Genomic DNA, 24,365 nt, shown 5'->3' with positions numbered 1-24,365 from the left:
GATCTGATAATATTTGCATTTCAGATTCTGTTTCCTTCAGAACTCTTGGTGAAGGTGAGACTTATAAATATCTTGGAATGTCTGAAGCATTGATGAGCGGAGCATAAAGCAATTGGTGAAGGAGCGTTTCTTTAGTCGCCTGAAAAAAGTGCTTGGCAGCCTTTTATCTGGTGGCAACAAGGTGCGTGCTTTCAACGGTTGGGTTATGCCGCTTTTAGCCTATACTTTTGGCATTGTAAGATGGACGCAGACTGAGTTAGACTCCGTAGATCGCCAAATACGTAAATTGTTGACGACATACCGAATGCACCATCCGCGTTCGTCTGTAATGAGACTGTATATCCCGCGTAAGTGTGGAGGTCGTGGCTTTTTGAATGTCAAGAACCTCCATAACCACGAGGTATGCAGTCTTAGAGAATATTTTCTCAAGATTGACGTGGATATGCACAAGGATGTGGTAACAATTGACAAAGGCCTTACTCCTCTTTCCTTGGGCAAAGAGAACTGGCGTCGGCCTGTAGTATTTACTACTTCTGATCGCATGGCTGTATGGAAGAGCAAGGAGCTGCATGGTAGATTCCATAGAGCCCTAGTGGGCCAGGACGTGGATACTGCTTCATCATTATCTTGGTTACAGTTCGGGGATCTTTTCGGAGAAACTGAAGGTTTTGTCTGTGTAATTATGGACGAAGTTATCAAGACACGGAACTACCAGAGACATATTATGAAAGATGGCACTATCGACATCTGCCGGGCGTGTCATCGACCTGGGGAGTCCCTCAGACATATTGTCTCTGGTTGTTCTCATCTTGCTAATGGTGAGTATTTGCATAGACACAATCAAGTAGCCAAGATAATACACCAGCAACTTGCTCTTCAATATGGCCTTGTAGAATTGGAGGTGCCTTACTACAGGTACAATCCCATGTCAGTTCTAGAAAATAGCTGTGCTTTGCTCTACTGGGATCGGTCTATTATTACTGATAGGTATATTGTTGCCAATAGACCTGATATAGTACTAGTAGACCGAGTGGCGCGCCGCGCAGTGATTGTTGACGTTACTATCCCACATGATGAAAATCTCGTGAAGGCCGAAAAAGACAAACAATCTAAATATTTGGACCTAGCCCATGAGATTACCGCCATGTGGGATGTCAATGCGACTATCATTGTGCCGATAGTGGTTTCGGTTAACGGTCTAATAGCGAAAAGCCTCGACCAACACCTTAAGAGGCTATCGCTTAGCTGTTGGATCAAGAACCGGATACAGAAGGCAGTATTACTTGAGACGGCACGTATTGTGCGGAGGTTCCTCTCTCTGGAGCCCTAGCCACCGATGGCTTGGACCCTTGTCCCGCCCTCGGAAGAGTGGTTTTTTTATATTTTTAAATGTATCTTTTTTTTTTTTTTTTATAATAATTTATATTTAAAAATGTAAAAATAATTCGCTAATTTAATAAAAGTATATGCTGTAGATATAGATGATTTCGATTAACCAAGAATAATTGGGAAAATCAATGAATATTGAATTGAAATGAATGAAGAATTTAAGTTATATTCTTACAGTAGGATGTTTTCTTGTGTCGTCGTGCTGATTGTTTCTCCCCAAAGTACCGCACCTGTTCAGCTGTATGTAGAACTCGTAGTAATCGCGACCAGATCCATTGATATACATACAATCGGGATCGTAAGAATAACCTGTAAGCAAACATAGTCTTTTTAGTTCATAAATGTTAACTTTTACTCTACAATGAGATCGGTCGCGGTTCGATTCCCACTCGAGGAAATGAAATATTTAATATTTTCATTTCCTCGTTCTGGTACCGAGGCAAACCGCGACGTTAAGTTCCGCGACTCCACACGCAATTCCGGAGAGGAATGAAAGCTTTTTTCATAAGAACGAAGTCTCTAAACACTGGTTTGACAGATTCCATCTGGTTCTTCTATGAGCAAAAGTTTTTTTAGCTTCATTCTAAAATAAACATTTTCTCTACTATATTTGAAAACGACAAAATCAATGAATGTAATGAAAGGAATGTGTTTTTTTTCACACATACAATATAATACTAATACAACCAAATTTTCAATCGTTTACTAACGTTCCCATTCAAATAAAAATCCATTTTCCAATCACAATATTTTGACACTACAATTAAACTTAATTACCGCCACTTTCATATACAAAATACATATAAACAATACATCACCAGCTAAATAACTCAATAACATTTTAAATCGCGTAAAATTAAAATACCAAATCTATTAACCTGTCCAAAGAAAGAAAGTGAGAATACTTTAGACGGGATAGCATCTAAGATACGTGTTTGTGGGTAACAGGGTTGCCGAATTCTCTTAAGAACGAAGAGTACCATAAATAATTTATTTGATTGTTTTCTTTACGCGTATCGACGCCTGATAATGTTGCTATCTAAAAAACATATTATTGTAACGGTGTTAATAAAGAATTTTTGGGCTAAGATTAGAAATGAAAAGTTTACTTTGCCATTTTCATAGTCAATGTGTATAATATGTTAATAATAAACGTGTAAATAATTAAATACTGAAAGTTCTTCTATTAAGAGATTTATTGATAAAGGAATTTCTGTGATAATAGATTGCAACTTATGTCGTCTTACATTCCATCGTCTTACACGGTTTTGTCAATTCAATTCCAGACAGTTCGTCAACTGGCGTAAAGTTTCGCAAAATTAAAGCTTTATTAGAAGGAACCAAGTGTTAAGACACTCTGTTCTTTCTTTTTTGCCAATTTGGCGAGTGGCGGTAGTTTTTCTTATTACCAAAACGATGAAATAAAAATAATTAATTCCTACGAGTAAAAATCGAACCCATAACCGTCGCTTTTATAAAATGACCGCTGCACTCTACAGTGTGCTACGATAGCTTCAACACTAAAATGCTTTTCAACGTAAAATTTTAGCACATTGTTCTTATTTGTAATGCTTAAAGTACTAAAATTCTCATACCATAATTTTATAGCATATTTTAGTACATTAACTTTCGACCTGGTCAAATAATTAGACTAGTACTTAACATTATTCGTAATGGTAAAACACAGTGCCCAACTGACCGACATGCTAAAAGAGTTTAAAAGCTCTTAATATACTCATAATGTCGAACGCCTTACTTAGAAACGATTTAGAATTATTAAGGGCAGTAATTGACTGTAAATGTGATCGATCCTCACTCAGAGGAAATTATATTCAAACAATTTTCATTTTCTAACACTGCTCGACAAAGGGGAACAAAGTGTTTTAACACTAGCCTTAACCTATATAGCAGTCTATGGGTAAAAAACTACTTACTACTTATTTATTAGTAAGCAAACTAGTACATTGTTTTAATGGTTTTCTTTTTCTATTACGTTCCTCATGCATATTTAAAATAACTCACCTGCAGAATAAACAAGGCCATTGAAAGATCCATTGAATCCCACCCTTATTTTCATAAAATCATCTTGACATTCTGCTTCAATATCTAATAGGAGAAAGATAATAGATTATGTATTTTAAATGTAAAAATATTTTTAAGTTTCTAATTAAATTAGATAAAATTCGATTATGAGCAAAAATCTAATAATAGAGCCATTTGAGATTGCATATAGAGTAAAAAAAACATGATAAAACTAGAAATAATTAATGAATACATCAAAACTTAAAATAATAAGAACGTAAGATGTGATAAAATCACAATTAGCTATTTCTTTGCGAAACAAGAACAATAAAACCGTGCTCATCGGAAATCCGGTGCTTACAAATTTGTCACATAATAAAATAAAAAAATATATAAAATATAATTTAAATTACACTTAATTTTTGTAAAGGTATTTTTCGCACAGATTGAAAATATTTTCTCATTTGCACAGATTAAGGAACAGGAATATCACATTAAAATGTGTGCAAAAAATACTTTACATTTATAAAGTAAATATTTGATTAAGTGGTATTATATTCTAGAATCTTTTAAAGTGGGAGGGAGCTATATCTATACAGCTCCCTTCCACTATAACATGATGGTCTTGTAATCAACTTATTATTCCATACAATTATTATTATATTTTAATTAAATAATAAACTCACACTGCACTCTACTGCCATTAGTACGATGTCTCCTATACTCCCGTTCCCACGCCGGGGGTTCCCGCCAACTAGCGTCCACTGCTGGGGACCGAGGCTTGATGCTTACTGGGATGTAGTTGTTTTTGTCCGCCAGGAATACCACCTTAAGGAAAAAAAAGCTTCAGTAACCTTATTTTTTATTACTCAATCAACATTTTCTTTTATATCTTCCATATACAGACAGCGATCCGTTACGATTTTATTGTAAGTATAGATATAATAGATGTTTTCAATTTCATAGGAGGGTAGATTGAGAGACTCTAGTCCTAGTATAAAAACACTCTGTTCTCAAGATTCTGTTCGTTTTTTATATATTGCATTTTAAATGACGGTGATCCTGAAAGTGGATCGAATCAACGACAACCATCGTGTTTAAATTCGAACACTGCTCTACTGCGTCACAATTCAAAGCCTCAACGAATATTCTTAAATACAAAAATTTTAGAATTGAAAATGTAAAAATGTTTAAATATTTTGACTTGTAATCTGCGATGCGGCACAGCATATGAGCATGATAGCCCTGAGATAAAGCTCCTCGCGCCTAACTACATCCTTCCGGTTGACGCGACTTCGTCTACCTCCTCCGCAGTTACAATTTCCTATGAGAATTTTAAAATTACATGAAACACCATAGCATTGACCTACACTTTCAAAAGTAAAACCGTTAAACAAATAAATGATAAGTGAAATAGATTTTACTATTAAGATCAGTTAGATTGCATCTATTACGACAAAAAAAAATGAAAGAAAATATTGAATTATCGTCGCTAATGCACCATTTCACAGTCACGACCCCATTAAGGTTTTGCACAAAAAGTGATTATCGAAGATTGTGAGACGAAGTATGCCAGGGCGGTTCGCACGCCGACGCCAATGCACGCATTACGAGAATTGGGCCAGTGGACTGTCGTGGTTGTGTTGCCGTACTTCTTTGACCATTTGGGATAGGTTTGAAAATGAATAATTTGGTTGTAAATGTAGATTATGTAATCTCATTGAATTTCAGTGACTTCAGAACTCTATTTGTTTAAGTTTGCTATCTTTATTGACGAATTTCATTTTAGCTCATATTGCTAAACCTATAATTCGTCATATCGTTTTCTACTATCTAGACTAGCGATTTTTTTGCATTTTGCAATTTATTTATTTAAATAAACCGTTTAAATGTTCCGCAGAATATTGCCAGTAGCGTTTAGCCTGGTATGGTCCCGCGCTACGGTCGAGCTTAAAATAAATAAATATTATTAAATAAAACATTACATTTACATATACCTAATTGACACTAAATAATTATAAGATATTTTGAATTTATCAAAGTAAATACTTACTACAATTTATAGAAATTTATTTAACATAAATAACGCCTGTAATAATTATAAATACATTACTTTCAGATAACATTAAAAATATCAATTACATTTTCTATTAAACAACACAAAACGTTCAACAACAAATAAAAATCTATAACTTTAATTACATTTTCATGGGAAGGGATACAATGTAGGGCAAACGACAAACGCGACCACGCTTATGGTGGCGTGCAATGTGAGCCAAGTAACTGACAATCAACACAGCCGGGTCAGATGGCTATCTAAACTATACTCGCTATCACCAGCTTAATATGACTGACTTCTCACGATCCTGGAACACTGTTCCTTATCACGCACAGAATCTTATCACGCACAAAATCTAATCACTTACTATTAACACTTGTTTATTATTTTTAAACACTGTCATCTAAGTACAAGTGCTAAGGTGAGTAGGTATTTATAAAGAAAACTAAAACTCGTTGACTAGAATTGATTTTAATTTTTTTTTCAGTTTTATGTACTTAAGAATTAACACTAAATTTCCTTTAGCTGCTATATGAGGGAACCTGGGAGCCAGGAAATGACAACAATAATATTTAATTTCCTCGTATGGGAATCGATCCTACAACCTGACGCGTTTACATTAACACACTAGTTCTGCACCACGACTAATATACTAACTGAATTAAGCAAAAAAATTAAAATAACATAATTATTATAGATTAATAACCCATTATTAAAGATAACATAGACGGTTGTTAAATCTTTAAGACAATTAACGCTTAGAACACACGTTAACCAGAGATGGGCCCTTCGCAACGTATTGCACAAAGCTACCGGTGGCCTCTTGTTCTACAGTGGAAGATTGAGAAATGTATGTGGACCGACGTCTCTCACCCATGAAATATACTATAACCTTTGTAGATTTTTATACCATTGTAATAAGATCTCATCTCATACAGTTTATTGTTGAGTAATCATTAACATATGCTTGAATGGAAGCTAATGTAATGTAGATAGTAGATAATAGATAAGAGCATATGGAGATGTGTAAGCGAATGGGAAACAAAACTATATATATATATATAGTGTACTGGTAAAAAAAAATATCTGTATCCCGCACACAGCAGGGTAGGCAAAGGGAACCTAGGGTTAAGAAGCGTTCCCCACTTTCCGCCCCTTTTTGTAGGCATTGCGAGGCGGCGTTGAGAGATACCAGAACGAAGAAACGGAAATATAAATTGAAATAAATATTTAATTTTCTTAAGTGGGGATCGAATCCACAACCAGTCGCTTTTACAGTCACACTTTGTGCCCCAGCACCACAGCTGGCCCCAAAAGGCCAAATGTTTGTACTGATAACAAATATTCAAGACTTTAATATAAAATCTATTCTAATAACACGAAAAGAAATGGTCACAAAAAATAGAATTACTATTAACTAGTACGCCACTTCAACCATAATGTACATTCCACGTTTTATTTAATTCTATTAGCGGTTTTTTCAAGTTTAGCAGAACAGAACCATAATTCAGTCATTTTGCGCTAAAACCGCTACACTTACTGTGTAGAGCAAACCGCAGGTATTTCAAGACATTTTCGTTAAAAAGTGAGAGTACCTCCATCACGCATTTTACACTTTTTTTATCAAATTTTCCTTTTCTTCAAAAACTAGCAATTTCTCTCGACCTTGTACGGTTTAAAAAGATATTTTGTCGATTTGAATTAAATAAAAGTGGGTTTTGTTTTACACTGACTTTTCTCTAACTTCAACTTAATCATTGTTAAAATTATTTTTCTTAAATTTTAATACCTGTTAATACAAAGAAATTGTAACAAAAAACGTCCTAATGATAAAACCCAATTGGTTTTAAAACTAAATTAGACAAGCATAACTAATTTTGTCAAAGCGGTATAGATGTTTTCCTTGGCGGTTATTTCTGGGTTTTTTTTCACGATAAAATTGCTATGGAGTTGTTTTAGTAACTGATTATTACGCACGCGCGTATTTTAATGGAGTCATTGCTGCCTTTGAAAGTATATCCCTAAGTAGTTACGGCACAACAAATTAAAAATTTTCTAACTAAGTTATGTGTATTGAGGAATTTGCATCAACTTCATTTAAAATATATTTTTCTGCTTGGTAACTTTAAAGATTCCGGAAACTTCAAAATTATTAAGTGTATTTCTGGGTATTTTTAGGGTTTACCTTTTAAGGAAAAAAGGAACCCTCATAAGATCACTTTGTTGTCCGTTCGTCGGTCTGTCGTCTATCGAGAGCTTTTATATCGGGAAAGTTTGGAGACATGACGTGTCAATTGAGGTATCAGTTGAAAGGACTCTGGCTAACCTGAGCGTAAAATAACTATCATAATTTTTCTATTGAATACGACAAAAAACAAAATTAAGTGTATAACATTTACAGATAACATAATCAACTATTTTCCCTTAATACACTTAAATAATATTAAATAAATATTCATACAGTTCAAGCGGGCGAAACCGCACGGTGACCGCTAGTACACTAATAAAAGAGCGCTGTCTTTATGTGTCGAGATAGCTCATTGTTTTAACTAATGTTATATACAAAGAGTACATCTCATACATTCATTCAAAATTGTATAGCATATACGCTGTATTATTTATTTATTTATTTATTTATTTATACTTTATTGTACACCACAAGCATAAGAAAACAAAGTTACAAACTACATCTAGTACTTATAAGCTAATAACAAAGTGTGAAGTACAAAGGCGGTCTTATCGCTAATTAGCGATTTCTTCCAGACAACCTTGAGGTTAGGAGATATTATTGCTAAGATTATATTTAAGATTATATTATTATTGTATTATTATTGCTAAGAAAAAGATCGATATAATTAATCTTAAACGATTGACTAAGTGAGTCTAAGTTGACTTCAATATAAGATATAAAAGCTTATATTATCCATTTTTTGTCATCAGTTAAACTTCATGGTGGGTATATAGTGCTATAGTGATTGAGTACCTTATAACATTTTACACAATAACGTGACGAATCATTTGTTCTGAAATGTTTCTTTTAATAATGTACTATTTTTTTGAACAGCTAATTACATGTAAAAATCTATAGAATTGATGATTAATTATAAAGATATATTTAATTCTAGCCACACGTTCGCGGCTACGTCCGCTAGAACTACACAATTATATATTTATTTACTAATCTAAATTACTTTTCATATTCTAATAATATTATAATTTTATAGGCAAATACATCAAAAAATTAAGTTTCAGCCAAATAATTGTAGCAATTTTGTCGAACCAAATCAGAATAGAAGTAGAGTAGTAGAAGTAATAACTCACCGGATCTTGTTCACTGCCATCGGACTTCAATGCATCTCTAGTTTCATTCTGCAAAAGAATATTATTGTCTCATTTCTAATATACTGTATGTGTAATATTAATAGAATTTGCATATATAATAATAATAGATTATTATTTTTCATGTTCAAATTTTTCTATTACCTTTACCTTTCCTCCAAAAGTATGTTCAGGTGGATCTTCTCCGGAACCTTCATTAATTTCAAAAGATCCAGAGGAGCTTATAGACTCCGTTGATAGTTCCGCCGATTCAGCTGATGCGTCTAACCGCGAGTGTGGCGATATTGAATTCACTTGCTAAAAATAAAAATAACACAATATTTCTATATATTTTTAAGGAAATTCATATTACATACCTATATAAAATAAAAAAACGGGGACACATTTGGGGAAAAGTTTATATTTTAAAAAGTTTATGTGTTTATTTGGTGTCCGTTCATCCTCCGTATATTAATATCAATAACCTAATCTTTTTAATATAAAAAATGCCTTATTTATATTAATAATTTAAAAAAAACATTTTCAACTTACATGCAAAACACACAATCCGTATAAGATGAATAGTCTGCAACAAAAAAAAATAAAGACATATTAATACCTTATTCCTCACAATATACATTAAGACTTACGCACTACGAAATAAGCCTTTACAAACTACGGTACAGTACTGTTTCTAAAATGAATCCAAATATGAATCGTGATAGAAAAAGCGATTATTTAGATCAACACGGCCAACAAAACTAAATGCTAACCTCGTGCCGCTATAGAAATATTGTTTCGCAGTAATGGCGGGTCAAACACACGGACGGGTAATGACAGGGCCGCGAAAGTACCTGATGGATTCAATATCGATGCTATTACGTAGGACTGTGCTCTATGAAATTGATTTATCGGGGCAGTAGCTGGTGGATTTGTGATTCAATTTTCAATTGGCATTATCCTAATCAAATATATATATATATAGGCCAGTCTTGACGCAGAGGCACAAGGTGTGACTGTAAAAGCGATAGGTTGTAGGTTCGATTCCCACTCAAGGAAATTCAATATTTATTTTTTTATTTATTTATCGAGCCAAAGCGTAGCGTTGAGTTGCGCCACTCAACACGCTTCCAGAATTCTGCGAAAAATTTGGATCGGAATGTCTTAACACTAGGTTCCCTTTGCCTCATAAATATCACACACCTATATAAACGATAAATATCATACTTATTTATTATTATTATGTTTTTTTGATTGCACAACTGAATGAGCATTTCTAACTAAATGTAAGCACATGGTTTTATATCATTTTCTGCTTGGTTAGCTGTTCCTCATTAAGTTAGTCTCAGTATTTAGTATTTCCCAGACCAGTCACTGAACTGATCCGCTATTGACGCGTAGCCTTCAAGTTATTCTCTACGTGTCATTCATGAATTCATCATAATTTAATTTCATTAATAGTTTTCTGATAATATTTTGTTTGTTCTACGCCTATGCTGTTTAATAATGAATTATTATTCTATATATATTGTTATTTATTATTCATATACAATTGTTTGAATATGCAATTATTCATGTATCTACATAGTTGGACGCTACGATTGTATATTCGAATTCCGCTTAAAAAAATATCGTTTAATATTTCTAAATCTAAGAACACTATACTTTAAATGCGTGAAAACAATAAAGTATAATAAATTACTTTATTTAATTATTTTTTTAAATATTTATGAAGGCGAGTACTTTCAACGATTCTAAAATTATTTCGGAAAAGCTTCATTAGCGTTGTCGTGATCGCGTTCATACCCGTTATCGGTCCAAGGTGAAGCGACATGGTGTAATTTCCAATTTGTTTCCAGAGCCATTTGCTTATGGCGTTACATACTATCGATCCATATACGTTTGAATTATCGAACGGTATAATAGTAGAAAGTTACGAATAATAAAAAACAATTATTTTAAAGCAGTGGTCAGCACAGGTCTGTAACTGTAAACGCAACGGGTTGTGGGTTCGATCCAGACGCGAGGTAATGAAATATGTTAATATTTTATTTCTTCGTTCTGGTCGAGGTAAAGCGCGGCGTTGAGTTCCTCCACTCAAAGCCTCCAGAATTCGGCGGAAATGGTAAACTGAGTGTCTTAACTCTCTCTCTCTCTCTGATGATCTAAGATTCTCTCTCTTTACCCTGCTGGGTGTGGGATACAGGGTGAAGCTGATTTATTTATTATTTCAGATTCCTCAAAACGTAAGTTTTAGTACTAATATACCTACTAAAGAATATATATGTTTATCTTTTAATATATTAGAAAATATAACTAAAATGACTGATTATCTGCATTTTATAATAATAAAACAATAGAATATCAACTATAAAATATAAATATCTAACAATGGTTGAATATCAATTATAAATAGAATTGTCAGCACCACTTTAAATGAAACCACAGTTTTAACTACTCTATAAAAGCCTAATATAATTCGGAAAATAATTCCCAAAAATGAAAAAGTTATTTTTTCAAACAAAATATATAATAAAATTATCGTTTTAAAATAAAACGTCATTTGTATAGTATAACATAGGCACGCACACACTAACCTGTCAAATCGGAAACGTCGCATACGTATGTGTGCGTCACACGAAATACAGGTATGGATAAAAATCGTGAAATGAAAAAAAAATCCTACGTCCAAACTGTTGAGGTACCTTAATTAATTTCTTAGGTGTGGGTTTGAAATATATTACCCTATATGCAGTTTCAATAAAAGAAGCGCTGCCTCTTCCACCCTGTATAAGGTTAATAGTTCTTACACTTTGTCCGTTTATCAAACAAAAAGTTTTTAATTACATTATACCAGCTTAGCTCTAGGAAATAATAAATTAAAATGGAAATACGTCATTGTTTTGAAATTATATTGACCTAACGAACCTAGTACTGAGTCAAAGCTAGAATAAGGACAGAAATTACAGTAAAAATTATTGTGTAACAGTCGCTATTAACTTTGGCTTGACTTTCCTATGTTTCATCTCTACGTGAATAAGTTTCGTAGTAAATTACATTTTTTCAATATAGTAATAATATACGGTTGTCTGTGTGAAAACATGAAAAATATTTAACTTTATATTTTTCAATAATATTATTTATTTCGGGGGATATGGTAAACGTAGTGTCATGACACTGTATTATCTCTGCTTATCCTGCTATATACAGAGTACAGCGTGAACTCAGAAATATATTTATATTCATTTTGTTTTGTTATATTTTTTATTTGATTTTATCTGAATCAGAATCAAGAATTAGACAGAATCTACATTATATGAAACACACCTAATAAACCTTTACACAATAGTTTAAGTAATAAATCATTTAATTATGTTTTACTATATTTTCTAGTCCTCGATTAGGATTAACCCAAGACCAAATCTTTCATAAGTTCTCTTACTCAACCCCTAAAGCAACAAAACAGTAAATACACTAGAAATAAATTTAATATCATGACCTTGCAGTATTACCTATGTACATGCATGAAAAAATAACGGTGACATTCTATAAAACAGCGGCCGCGAGCGTTACGCGCGCGTTGATGTCTTTTGTTCTGGCGACGATTACGTGATACCGCCGTTCATAACATTTAACAGATTGTATAAAGATTTTTCGGTTATAGATATGTAGAACAGTTACTTGCGATTTGGATTTCAATATAGAATGTAATTGAGGTGATTTTATTATTTCTATTTTATATTCAAAGTGATTTTTAAATTGGTTTATAGATACGATTTTTTTTACGTAGCTTATGTTTAAGAGGCATTATGGTGCGGTAGATTGTGGATTTAATTCTCATACGAGGAAATTAAAACACAACAATAGCTCAGTTCTGGTGGCTACAGAATTCAGCGGAAAATGTAGAACGGAGTGTCTTAACAATAGGTTAGGCGAGACCCTTAAAATAAAAAGAAAATATTAAGCTTTTTATCAGTTTCTTTAAACAAATTATATTTAGTGCGTACGAACTTAATTATAACTTATTTCATTCATGACTTGTCAGACGTATATTTAATTTTTTTCAGCCAAAATTCATTAAAATTACTTTAATATACTTTTATTAGTAATATAAATTAAGATAATATATTTTTACATTATATTTATGATTAGAAATCAGTTCGGAAGGGGCACAACCTTGCCGCGCTTCCTACAACATCTCGGCCTCATTACCGCTTCCTCCCGCGTTCGAATCAACACAAGGTCATTAATTGTTGTAATTATATTATTCTTATGCAATTAATATTTTTAAATATATAAGATAACACTAATTTCTTAGAGGTTGAAGATTGCGAAGGTGATGTTACAAATATATAATAAAATTATATATTATTTCAATTATGAATATATGAATTTTCACAACATATGTTAATATACGCAACGTATGTTTTCAAGTTTTTTTTATTTACCGAGATTTATAAGAACATATAAAGTGTTTCAATTAAATAATACATAGTTTACTTTTTGTTTGCATGCATAAATAAAAAATATATTATTAAACCTTTCCTTACTATTGCACGGTCTATATATATTTTTTTTTATTTTTTTTTTATTTTACTAAATATAAATTAGTAGTTTCTATCTATCATCATATAATCTAGCATCTAGATATAACTGTATAAAACAACTAAAACAAACAACTCTAACACCACTTCAGTTTCCTGTAACGTTAGCAAAAAAAGCATTACCAAAAACTTCTAAGGAGGTTTTGCATGATCGGCACAAAGGTAACATACGATCAAAGGCGGAACGCACCGTTAACGCACGCGCCGGGTCACACCGACACCAACGATTTACACCTCGTCTTCACGCAAGTGCAATTATATTATACTACGTTAAGTACCGTTCAAAAATCTTGACTTTCAGTTACAATAATGAACCTTTTAATTGCTTTAAAGACACGTCTTCTCAAGCTTTAAATTTTACCTACTAAAAATAAATCAACTTCATCCTGTATCCCGCATATATGGGTAGGCAGAGGGATTCTAGTGTTAAGGCACTTCGATCACCACTTTCCGCCGAATTTTTCGAGAAATGAAAATATTAATAGATGCCTATATAACAATTCATTCTCCCGAATGGGAATCGAACCCACATCCGTCGCGTTACACTTTTGTGCCCCTGCGCCACAAGGGCCTTAACAAGAGTATTACCTACTGATCATGAAGATATAAGAAGCATTTTTACTGGCAGCTAGCATACCTATCTAAGATCAGTTTTAGTAATAATTATACTAAAAACTATTTGTTTACTTATTCCTATACACTTTTAAAATTATTCTCTCACAATTGTTGACTATAATTAAGATAATATAAAAGAATGCATTACATTGCACATTTAACATATAATTGACAACGTGGGTTTCTTTCTGTTTACATTTTTTATTATTATATTTTTTATATCAGCATCACATTGTATCCGGCACACATCAAGGTAGGCAGAGGGAATCTAGCGATAAGACACTCCGATCTCCATTACCCGCTAAATTCTGTAGGCAATGCGTGTAAAGAAATTAAAAATATAAATTTAACCAAAAATATTATAAATTTAAGTCTTATATTAATTATCTATTATTAATGAAATATTTAAAAAAAAGAATATTTAATACGTAGATTACTGTTGAATACAAATTCACTTATCTGAAAAGTTTAAGTACGAAAAAACACGAAACTATTTCCACGATTCCTGTTCTGTTTTACAATCTGGATCAGGTAAAGCCATTAGTTGCCCATTTCTCTTACTTATTATTATTAGATTTAATTACTTTCTTTTATATATTTTATAAATTTATATGTTTTATATTGAAAAAATTTAAATGACAAAAATCACAGATAAACTTTCTAAAAATGTAGGTAAATCACAGTTACCAGTATAATTGATATTTATTTATTACTAAGAAACAACATCTAACCACGTTAACCGCGAGGATTGACCGAGAACATCTTTTATTTGGCATTAAAATTTTATATTTGAAATTTTTACAAGCAAATCTTTGCCGCCGTTTATTCCATTCAAGCGTAGCGGGGTCACAGAACTAGTACAAACATAATTTTACGCGGCATCTTTAGGCGTATCTTTCTGACATTTGCACTCTAAAAAAATATACTGTTTTATATTAAATAATAAATTTTCATATTAAAATAATATTTGTAAAGTCAGGCATAATGGCTTACTTTTAACATGCAGTATAATACATTCAACATTTTCAAGATTATCTATGAAATTACAATTATTTAAAAAAATCGGTTGGAAATCTTATGTTTAAAACATTTTTAAATATGCAAATAATATTAATATCAATGATTTTTACTACTACAAATAAATTTTATGCAATAAAACATTTTTTTAATATAAGAATTTAATGTTAGAATATACATATGTTTAAAAAATATAATAAAACATACATAACAAATATATATATATATATATATAAAACAAAAACAATTATATCCACTCCACTTACCCGACATTGGGGGCCATTTTGCACATGCGATGCACTTAGGGGTCACCACTTGTCTTCTATCATTTAATTACACTCCACACAAACAAAAGAATACTACGAAAGAAGTCGCAACACAACGCGAGAGATACCGGGTTCGACACATGCGTCTACGACGACGGTTGCAAGTGAAGTGGCCGTAGCTCTTCCTAGAGGCTGTAAGAGTAACCTCAGCCTCAGTAGCACAGAGCCTCGATAACTATTTAGCTAGATTCGAGTCAAATAAAAAATAACAAGCGAACCTTCGAATTTTTTCTTCGCTCTGGTTTAGAGGTAAAGCGCGACGTTGAACTCCGCTATTCAACACGCACTGCCTCCAGAATTAGGCGGAGAGTTGGGAAGTGTTTTAACCCAAGGTTCCCTCTATCTATCCTGCTGTGTGCGGGATAACACGTGATGCTAAATAATAAAAAATATATTGCAAGAATATTTTTTTATTCACTCCTCTTTTAGACAATTACATATGTTTTATTGCAAATTTTAAACGCCATAAACCAAATTCGACTTCATTTTTAGACGCATAATTTGTTGTTCCATTTGATGTATGATTTTTCAATATATTTTTAGATATTTTTCCATTTTGATGATCAAATTAAGGGCAACTATAATTGATGTTATAGTCACTACGGCTATCGTTATTTTCATTGGTCTGCAAAATAAGACACTTTACGACATTAAATAATTAAAATTACGTTACAGTATTATTGATGGGATATATTTATTTATATGAATTTCATTGTCCAGTCGGCAGTCGTGGCGCCGTCCCAGTGGCTATAAACGCGACGGTTGTGAATTCGATTCCCACTCGGAGAAATAAATTATTATTTATTATTTTTTTAATTTATTCGCTCTACTATCAAAGAGGCGAAGTGCAATACACAATGCCTCGAAAAATCGGCAAAAAGTGGGGAACGGAATGTTTTAACACTAAGTTCCCTTTACCTACCATGATAAACGCGACAAACACGTAAAACTAAAAAAAAAAAAAATATGTTAAGTATATTTTCATTTTCTTCAGCTAGTTATCTAAAGTGTGGCATATGAACCAACAAGTAAAAATGATTGGTGGAAATTGGTGAACTAACCCATCAGCGTTGTGGAAGTATAGAGCACTTCTCAGACTGTAATAGATGAGTTGCATGTAGCAGTATATAATGTAATAGATCGCTAAAGCAGTTGCTGTTATCGAGAGCTGGATCAGTTGTGCCAGGTCAGTCAAAACCCGCCAGGACTTGGCACCCATCTAAACATACATATTTGGTATTAAGGAATATGGAAGTACAAAGACCAGTCGCGACGCAGGAGCACAAGATAGCGACTGTATACGCGACATCTTGTGGGTTCGATTCCCACTCAAGCGATTGAAATATTTAATTTTTCATTGCTTCGCTCTGGAAACGCAGGAAAGCGCGGCGTTAAGTTCTGCCACTCAACACGCAGTGCCTCCAGAATTCGGTAGAAAGTGGGGAAAGGAGAGTCTTTAATACTAGGTTCCCTCTGCCTACCCTGCTGTGTTCCGAAAACAGCGTGAAGCTGATTTATTTATTTATTTTTTACAAAAATATTAAAAAAACGTACAAAAAAAACAATAAAAAGAATTTGAATACATTAAATGAACAAGAACAATAAACATAATTGAGTTGTAATGTTCCACAGATAGACTAACTAAAAACAAAACATAGGAACGGAAAGGAAGCACATAACTGGCTATGTACACATATTTAATAAAATAGAATATTCGATTTCAATTAAGATTAAGTTGTTAGTATTTGATATATCCTGAGTCAGTCGAGTACGGAACCGTCGGCCGGTCGGTCTTAACCTAGAGAGATATAATCTACGTAAATTGTGTATAAAACAAACAATATAACGCTTGGGCAGCCTTCTTGGGGTTCATCGGACAAGGTAACTGAACAGACTATGAATGTCTGCTTTAAAATTTGAATGTAATCATTATTATTGTAATATAATCAAAATAGTAATAATTACATTATTAATACAGAGAAAAATGTTAATTTTCTTCACTCTGTTGCCTTGCCTCGTAAAAACCGCGGGGATGGGTTCCACCACTCAACAAGCAATGCCTCCAACAATCATCGGAAAATGGGAAACGGAAGTGCTTTAAAGGGAATAGAATGTCTCAGCAGTGGGATACAGCTAAAAAAAAACTAAATTAAAGCTTCATAAGACAAGCAAAGAGCTTATTTTTAAAATTACTTTTTTATTTTCTGTCTAAATTATAATTCTTTATATTTTTAAACCAGACAACTAAAGATTAAGCAAAGTTTTATTTTTCATATTTTTTTAAACCTTTTTATTTTTTTAATCTCTAGAGTTAGCCACTATTAAAATTTTATTAACTAGATTACCATCAGATATGAGATGTAAGTGAAACTATTTTAATAATATTTTCTTAGAACAGCCTATGGAGCGCGCGACTCGTCACGATGTATAATATTATGATTCTATCTTTTTTCACGAGTACAAACATTCTTTACTGCTTACGAATTACCATTTTTTACTTTAAAATATTATTTTTGACGCTATTATAGCGCTGTCGGGACAATAAGTTGTAGGTTATGATTATGATTTTTTTTATTCTTATTTATCAATCAAAATTATATTTGTTGTTGCTCTTTATTTATGGCGTTCCGAGCGTGCCAATTCAGCACTAATCACTTCGCCAGTGTCACGTTCAATGGACTATGATTATGGTTATGATTACCTAAAATTATATTTACTACACTAAAGGCCTGAAAGGTACATGCCAGAACCCTACGCCACCTTGCCGCCTGTCTCAACACCAGAGCGAAGAAATGAAAACATTGAATATTTTATATCCTCGAGTGGGAGAAGCCACAACCTGCGTTGACAGTCACTCGCTTATGCCCCTATGCCACGACTGGCCTATTATATATAATATATAAATATAAAAAATATATGTACATACTTTTTTATTACCCACTTCATCCTGCAACTCTTCTAATTGATCACAGCAAGTTCTTACTGCTTTATTTTGTGTAGGTTGGTGAGTGGTGCAGTAAGCAGAAATACAAGTGTTTCCAATCTATAAAAATATAATGCAATTTTTATTAGATAATACTGTAAATATAAATAAAATTGTATAAATTTTCAAATATCAATTGCTTAAATGCCACGAGAACAAGATGTGGTGTTGATACAGGGAAATATTTATATCGTCACGCATCTCCCGCATTTCGCGCGGAGGGCAAGGAACGCCATGATAAATGTAATTTCTTATGTTATATAGTATTTCCAAGGAACGAAGAATTTCCAGCGCCTTGGAGACAAAGAATCTGTTTCAAATCTTGGCTCGATAGTCGTGGGTTAGATCTCTACTTTAAAGAATAAATTATTTTCAATTCTCTTCCTTGTAAACATAACATTGAATTCCATCTTCCATTTCCACTTAAGGCACAATGTCTCGAAAATTGAAGAGAAATTAAGATATGAAGTGTCTTGACTCAATGTTCTCCACTTTGCTAAATGCGGGAAAACCCGTGAAATTGAATAAATCGTAATATTTATATAAGTAGTTACAGTATTTGCTGATTTTGCTTCTTTACGTTCCGGCGTAGGGGGCGGCGGTGGAGGGAAAGTATCCAGAATTAGTTTTAATTTTTCACTAGTCCGCAGACAGCCGCATCGTCGCCTCCAATTTTCCTCCTCTTGTTTATGTCGGCATATTGTACGAGAAATTTCCGTTTCCGTAGACATTTCGATGAATATCTAGTATAAATTACTTTTTGGAGAAGTATTTCTAAGTTTTGTAATAGAATTTAAATGAGAAGACCTTCATAAGATCGAATTCATAAATAAGGTCGGTTGGTATTTTTGTCCAAATTATCATTATAATTTTATTGTGCTGGAATTTTGAGTCATAACAAATATTTTTATATATTAATTTTTATTTTATTTAACAAATCAATGATAGTAAAAAATTAACATAATACAATTAATATAAGAGTAACTTACTCCAATGTACGACTCAAAAAAAATTAAATGAATTCAATTAGTAATTTTGTTATTTCATCCGGTTATACAGTATTTAAATACTGTTTATACGAAAAGTTTATAGGCACGAACAAACCTGCTGTCATAATTTGACATTACTTTTACTTTTTTTTTAAATATTATTGCTAATGGTAATGAGGTACATACTGTATTACAAACACAATGTAAAAAAATAAATATTTACTTTATAGTAATATAATATAGCGAAAGAGTTTATTTGTTTGTTATAGCGCTAAGATCTCTGAATTTACTCATTCGATTTAGTATTATATACTAATAATTTTTATTTATTTTGTATGAAAGTTACATGTTTTAGTAGTACTTAATATTATTACAGTGTATTTCTTACCTATCCCGAAATAACGAAATAACAATTATAATGAACGCCATACATTCAGTATCAATTTGTTGGTAGGTAAATGCAGCATAATAAAAATATTATAGGTGGGAATGCGGGCAAAGCCGCAAGTCGCCCACAAAAATCGTTTGTGTAATGGCTCTATTTTTCTTATATTATACGCTAACATATATTTCAGTATATTTAAACTGTCATAATCTTTTTTTAAGGGGTTAAATTGTAAAGTAAATAGCGCGGAATTACCAATCTATCACGCCGACATGATAACAACAAAAACTGTGTAATGTATAGTTCATAGCGTAATAATGATTCTTTAGTAAGACACATTAGTACAGGCCGTAAAAATAAGAAACTCACATACCAAAAAAATATATGTACATTTTGAACAATACATAATCTATATATATAAAAGGACTTGTCCTCACTGACTGAGGTAAGACGCACGCACAGCCGTAACCGCTGTGCGTAGAAACGTTAAATTTGGACAAAAGTTTACTTTCGTAATCTGGACATCCACTAAGAAGGGATTTTGAAAAATTTTAACCCTAAAGGGGTTAAATAGGGGTTCAAAGTTTGTATGGAAAAAAAATTAAATCGGCACCGATTTTTATAAAATTTGAAATTTAGATTTTTAAAAGTATTTAATTGAACACGTGTTTCATCGTTTTCTAGAATTCTCCCCCTAAGGGTGCAAATAAGGGGTTGAAAGTTTGTATATGTTTTTTTTAAATCGTCACCAATTTTTATAAAATTTGAAATTCAGACTCTTAAACGTATATAATTAAACATATGTTTCATGGTTTTCTTGAATTCACCCCCTAAGGGTGCAAATAAGGGGTTGAAAGTTTGTATAGGTTTTTTTTAAATCGTCACCAATTTTTATAAAATTTGAAATTCAGACTCTTAAAAGTATATAATTAAACACATGTTTCATGGTTTTATACAATTCACCCCCTAAGGGTGCAAATAAGGGGTTGAAAGTTTGTATGGGAAAATTCTTAAATCGCCCCAGATTTTTATAAAATTTGATATTTAGTCTCTTAAAAATATTTAATTGAACATATGTTTCATGGTTTTCTAGAATTCACCCCCTAAGGGTGCAAATAAGGGGTTGAAAGTTTGTATGGAAAAATCTGTAAATCGCCACCGGTTTTTATAAAATTTTAAATTTAGACTCTTTAAAATATTTCATTGAGCACATGTTTCATGGGTTATTAGAATTCACCCTTAAATACGCAAGCGAAGCTGCGCGCGTCCGCTAGTCTATATATATAAAAGGACTTGTCCTCACTGACTGAGGTAAGACGTACGCACAGCCGTAACCGCTGTGCGTAGAAACGTTAAATTTGGACAAAAGTTTACTTTCGTAATCTGGACATCCACTAAGAAGGGATTTTGAAAAATTTTAACCCTAAAGGGGTGAAATAGGGGTTCAAAGTTTGTATGGAAAAAAATTTAAATCGGCACCGATTTTTATAAAATTTTTAATTTACATTATTAAAAGTATTTAATTGAACACGTGTTTCATCGTTTTCTAGAATTCTCTCCCTAAGGGTGCAAATAAGGGGTTGAAAGTTTGTATGGGAAAATTCTTAAATCGCCACCGATTTTTATAAAATTTGCTATTTAGACTCTTAAAAATATTTAATTGAACATGTGTTTCATGGTTTTCTAGAATTCACCCCCTAAGGGTGCAAATAAGGGGTTGAAAGTTTGTATGGAAAAATCTTTAAATCGCCACCGATTTTTATAAAATTTGAAATTTAGACTCTTAAAAATATTTCATTGAACACGTGTGTCATGGTTTATTAGAATTCACCCTTAAATACGCAAGCGAAGCTGCGCGCGTCCGCTAGTATATCAATAAAACTTGATTGAAGACTTGTGGATTGTGGAGGTATTGGGCTAATTAAAATCTATGTATGATGAGAGGTAGACAGTATTGTGTCATATGTGTAACCACCTTATTGGATGTCTGGTCCCTTATGTGGATAATTTCCCACTAATGTTGAAAATGTGTAATGCTTTTTAATTTTCTGTACAATTTTCTGTAGACATCGTTGATTGCTGATGATACTGTTGAATTTTAGCTTTGCATAAATTGTTGGATTGTTTTTTTTTTATTTTTCAGGACACATTTTTTGTTAATTAAATTTCTGGGGTGGGACACCAGACTATTCTGGGCTCGGACCACACGACCCTCTACATGCGCCCACGTCCTGGAAGTAACATATATGTTTGGATTATGCTGCGAATTTCATATAGAAAGCAACAAAAATGATGGATTAATCCTCGTCTGTCTTTTGACTAAAAGTTTGATTGTTTTTATGCTCCAAGGGACGTATATATATTAAAATATATAAGGTTAAATTTCAGCTTGATACATCCATGCGATCTCAAGAAAAATATTCTTGACAGATGGACAGACAGACAACAAGACGATCCTATAAAGGTTCCCTTTTCACTTTATAAAGTACAAACCCTAAAAAGATATACTTAAAGATAAAAAAATTTGCACGAAAACTGTCAAAACATGTCCAAAACTTCTCACGGTCACCGCACACCGCAGAGACAACGAGTGACTATACCGAAATGTATAGAAATTTGGATTTACCGCTAACTGGTAACCGTTTGTATGAGACGTGAATATGTTAAAAAACATTCGTAACTATAACCATTGTGCACCAGAAATTAATTACTGCAATTAGCGACACTTTCATTATTGCATCTGAATTCTGAACGTTGAAAGGCTAATGGCCATACATATTAAGCTTAATATGTTACTGATTTTATCTTATAATGCCAAATATCAATTTGCAAGTAGGATCTTTTCTTCAGAATTATTTCTCATATCATCATCATCTTGACTGAATTAATTTTATTTATTTTCTGGTTGGGTTTGATGACGCGAATGACGCAGTTGAACTTTGCCAATAATGACAAAGCTAATACCAAAAAAATATTTAACCCACTATGGTCTGTCGACATGATCCGCCAGATACATAAGATATGTAAAGATCAAAAAAAAATAAATAAAAAAATAAATATCTGCCTAATATCGCCTAAAGCTCTAATATCGCAAAAAGCTGTAACTTAGCAGCCCTAAGTTATCCAAGTGACGTCATGTTGTGGTTTGAACTTATAAAATTTGGAGGTCCGAGAATAAACCTTTCTCACGCTCATATTTTTATACAGTTGCTATAAGAGACATTATAGTCTAATCTGAAGTACAAGTGGGTTAAATCATTATAAACACAATTAAATAAGGAAATTGTTTTAGCAAATGGTGTAAATGTCTCAAAACCATGATAAATCGAGATTTTTAGCATCACGCTGCAGGGTAGGCAGAGGGAACCTAGAGTTAAGACACTTGGTTCCCCATTTTCAATAAAAAAACATATAAAAAGAAAATAATATAATTACTTAGCCGTGTTTCTAAGATATTAATTGCCTTTCCACCTTTAAAATTCTCCATTCAATACATAACGAGAGATGCTATATTTTATTATGTAAGTATTTAAACATAAACTGTACCTACTTATCTAGTTTACTTCAAAATACTGTTAAAAAAATTCAACCTAAAAAAAACAAAATTAATTTTCAACTTGACAAAGTAATTAAGCTCAACATTAAAAACTTTAGCCCCTATTATGCTGGATCGTTATATATCAATCAACAATAGAATGTCACGCTATGAGGTATGAGGTCTCAGGAATGGCACTGGCCACCTGACGCGTGTCGCTAATCGACCGGTCGTTCACTCAGAGAGCTATCTTAATGACTGCCTAGGTAAGGTGAACTAGGAATTTGCAGGAATCTATACTTATAGTTATATATGTAGGAAATTATCTTCATTTTGTTGCTTTACGTATCTACTAATGAAAGTTCATATGAGCTAATACTCTTCTACTTTGTTTAACTTTGTATCACGTCAGGAGTCATAGTGTTGAGACACTCTGTAGTGCGTATTAAATGGCGGCTTTTTGCCCTGGTTCCAGAGCGAAGATATATAAATTTAGAAAAATATATCATTCCCTCTAGTGGGGTTCTAATTCACGACCAGTCGCGTTTCTGTAAACGCGAAAATTAACTGATTTATCCTTCTAATCGGAAAAATTGCGCAAAACAGACATTAAAATTATACACTAAATCGATTGCAATACAAACAATATTCATACAATACAAGGCAAACCACGTACACCATAGTAATTTTCAAAAAGCGAGGGCCAAAGATCTCGTTCCGATGGTAGATGTCCTTCCTGGCTAGCGATAAGTTATTACACGGGCTGGCAAACACGAAGCGAATTCAATACTACGAGTTCCAACTATCACAGAATCCATTCATAATTTATCTAGTCAATTACTGGTTTAATCTTTAAAATATTCGATTCAATTTCGATGTGAAAATCCACTCGAAAAAATACAATATTTAATATGTTAATTCCTTCGCTCTGGCACTCTCAAGATGCACTGCCTCCAGAATTTGACGTAAAATGGAGAACAGCTGTCTTAATGGGAACGGAGTGTCTTGATTAGGTTTCTAGCTTCCCGCTGCCTACCTTGCTATGTGCACAAAACAGCATGAAGCGAAAAAAATATTATAGTAAATAAAGAACAACTAAAGAATATTAATTAAAACCAAGTAA

The 24,365-nt window shown here is 32.7% G+C and overlaps 2 protein-coding genes across 3 annotated transcripts in view; both read right to left on the bottom strand.

The window, feature by feature from the left end:
* LOC146530831 (uncharacterized) overlaps positions 1-15,464 on the bottom strand; it is a 28,510-nt gene extending 13,046 nt beyond the window's left edge. The window contains exons 1-7 of one of the 2 annotated variants that reach the window (XM_085198936.1): positions 15,291-15,464; positions 9,341-9,374; positions 8,960-9,106; positions 8,792-8,839; positions 4,098-4,239; positions 3,412-3,495; positions 1,565-1,698 (exon numbers count right to left, since the gene is read on the bottom strand). In XM_085198936.1, the coding sequence (XP_085055062.1) occupies positions 1,565-1,698; positions 3,412-3,495; positions 4,098-4,239; positions 8,792-8,839; positions 8,960-9,106; positions 9,341-9,374; positions 15,291-15,316 (615 nt within the window). In that variant the 5' untranslated portion in view covers positions 15,317-15,464. Of the gene's footprint in view, positions 1-1,564; positions 1,699-3,411; positions 3,496-4,097; positions 4,240-8,791; positions 8,840-8,953; positions 9,107-9,340; positions 9,375-15,290 lie in introns of both variants that reach the window. The other variant, XM_085198935.1, reaches the window with a different exon arrangement.
* Positions 15,465-15,775: 311 nt separating this feature from the next.
* On the bottom strand, positions 15,776-19,068 carry LOC146530830 (uncharacterized). The gene is made up of 4 exons (XM_085199713.1): positions 18,888-19,068; positions 18,277-18,393; positions 16,412-16,569; positions 15,776-15,975 (listed from the first exon to the last, which is right to left on the bottom strand). The coding sequence occupies exons 1-4, from the start codon at positions 19,062-19,064 to the stop codon at positions 15,879-15,881; spliced, it is 549 nt and encodes a 182-aa protein (XP_085055839.1). The 5' UTR covers positions 19,065-19,068; the 3' UTR covers positions 15,776-15,878.
* Positions 19,069-24,365: the final 5,297 nt, after the last annotated feature.

Source organism: Heliconius melpomene, chromosome 16 (genome assembly GCF_056956725.1).
Source record: "Heliconius melpomene rosina isolate 202511_hmr_F chromosome 16, ASM5695672v1, whole genome shotgun sequence".
NCBI classification, from domain to species: domain Eukaryota; kingdom Metazoa; phylum Arthropoda; class Insecta; order Lepidoptera; family Nymphalidae; genus Heliconius; species Heliconius melpomene.
Note: the sequence above shows the minus strand (reverse complement) of the source record. Positions and strands in the feature narration are given on the sequence as shown.

Coding starts and splice junctions, on each gene's coding strand:
- LOC146530830 (XM_085199713.1), bottom strand. CDS start 19,064: ATGTCTACGGAAACGGAAATTTCTCGTACAATATGCCGACATAAACAA. Junction 16,570..18,276: donor ATGAAGTGGGTAATAAAAAA/GTATGTACATAT, acceptor ATGTATGTTTAG/ATGGGTGCCAAGTCCTGGCG. Junction 15,976..16,411: donor TACTTCCACAACGCTGATGG/GTTAGTTCACCA, acceptor CTTATTTTGCAG/ACCAATGAAAATAACGATAG.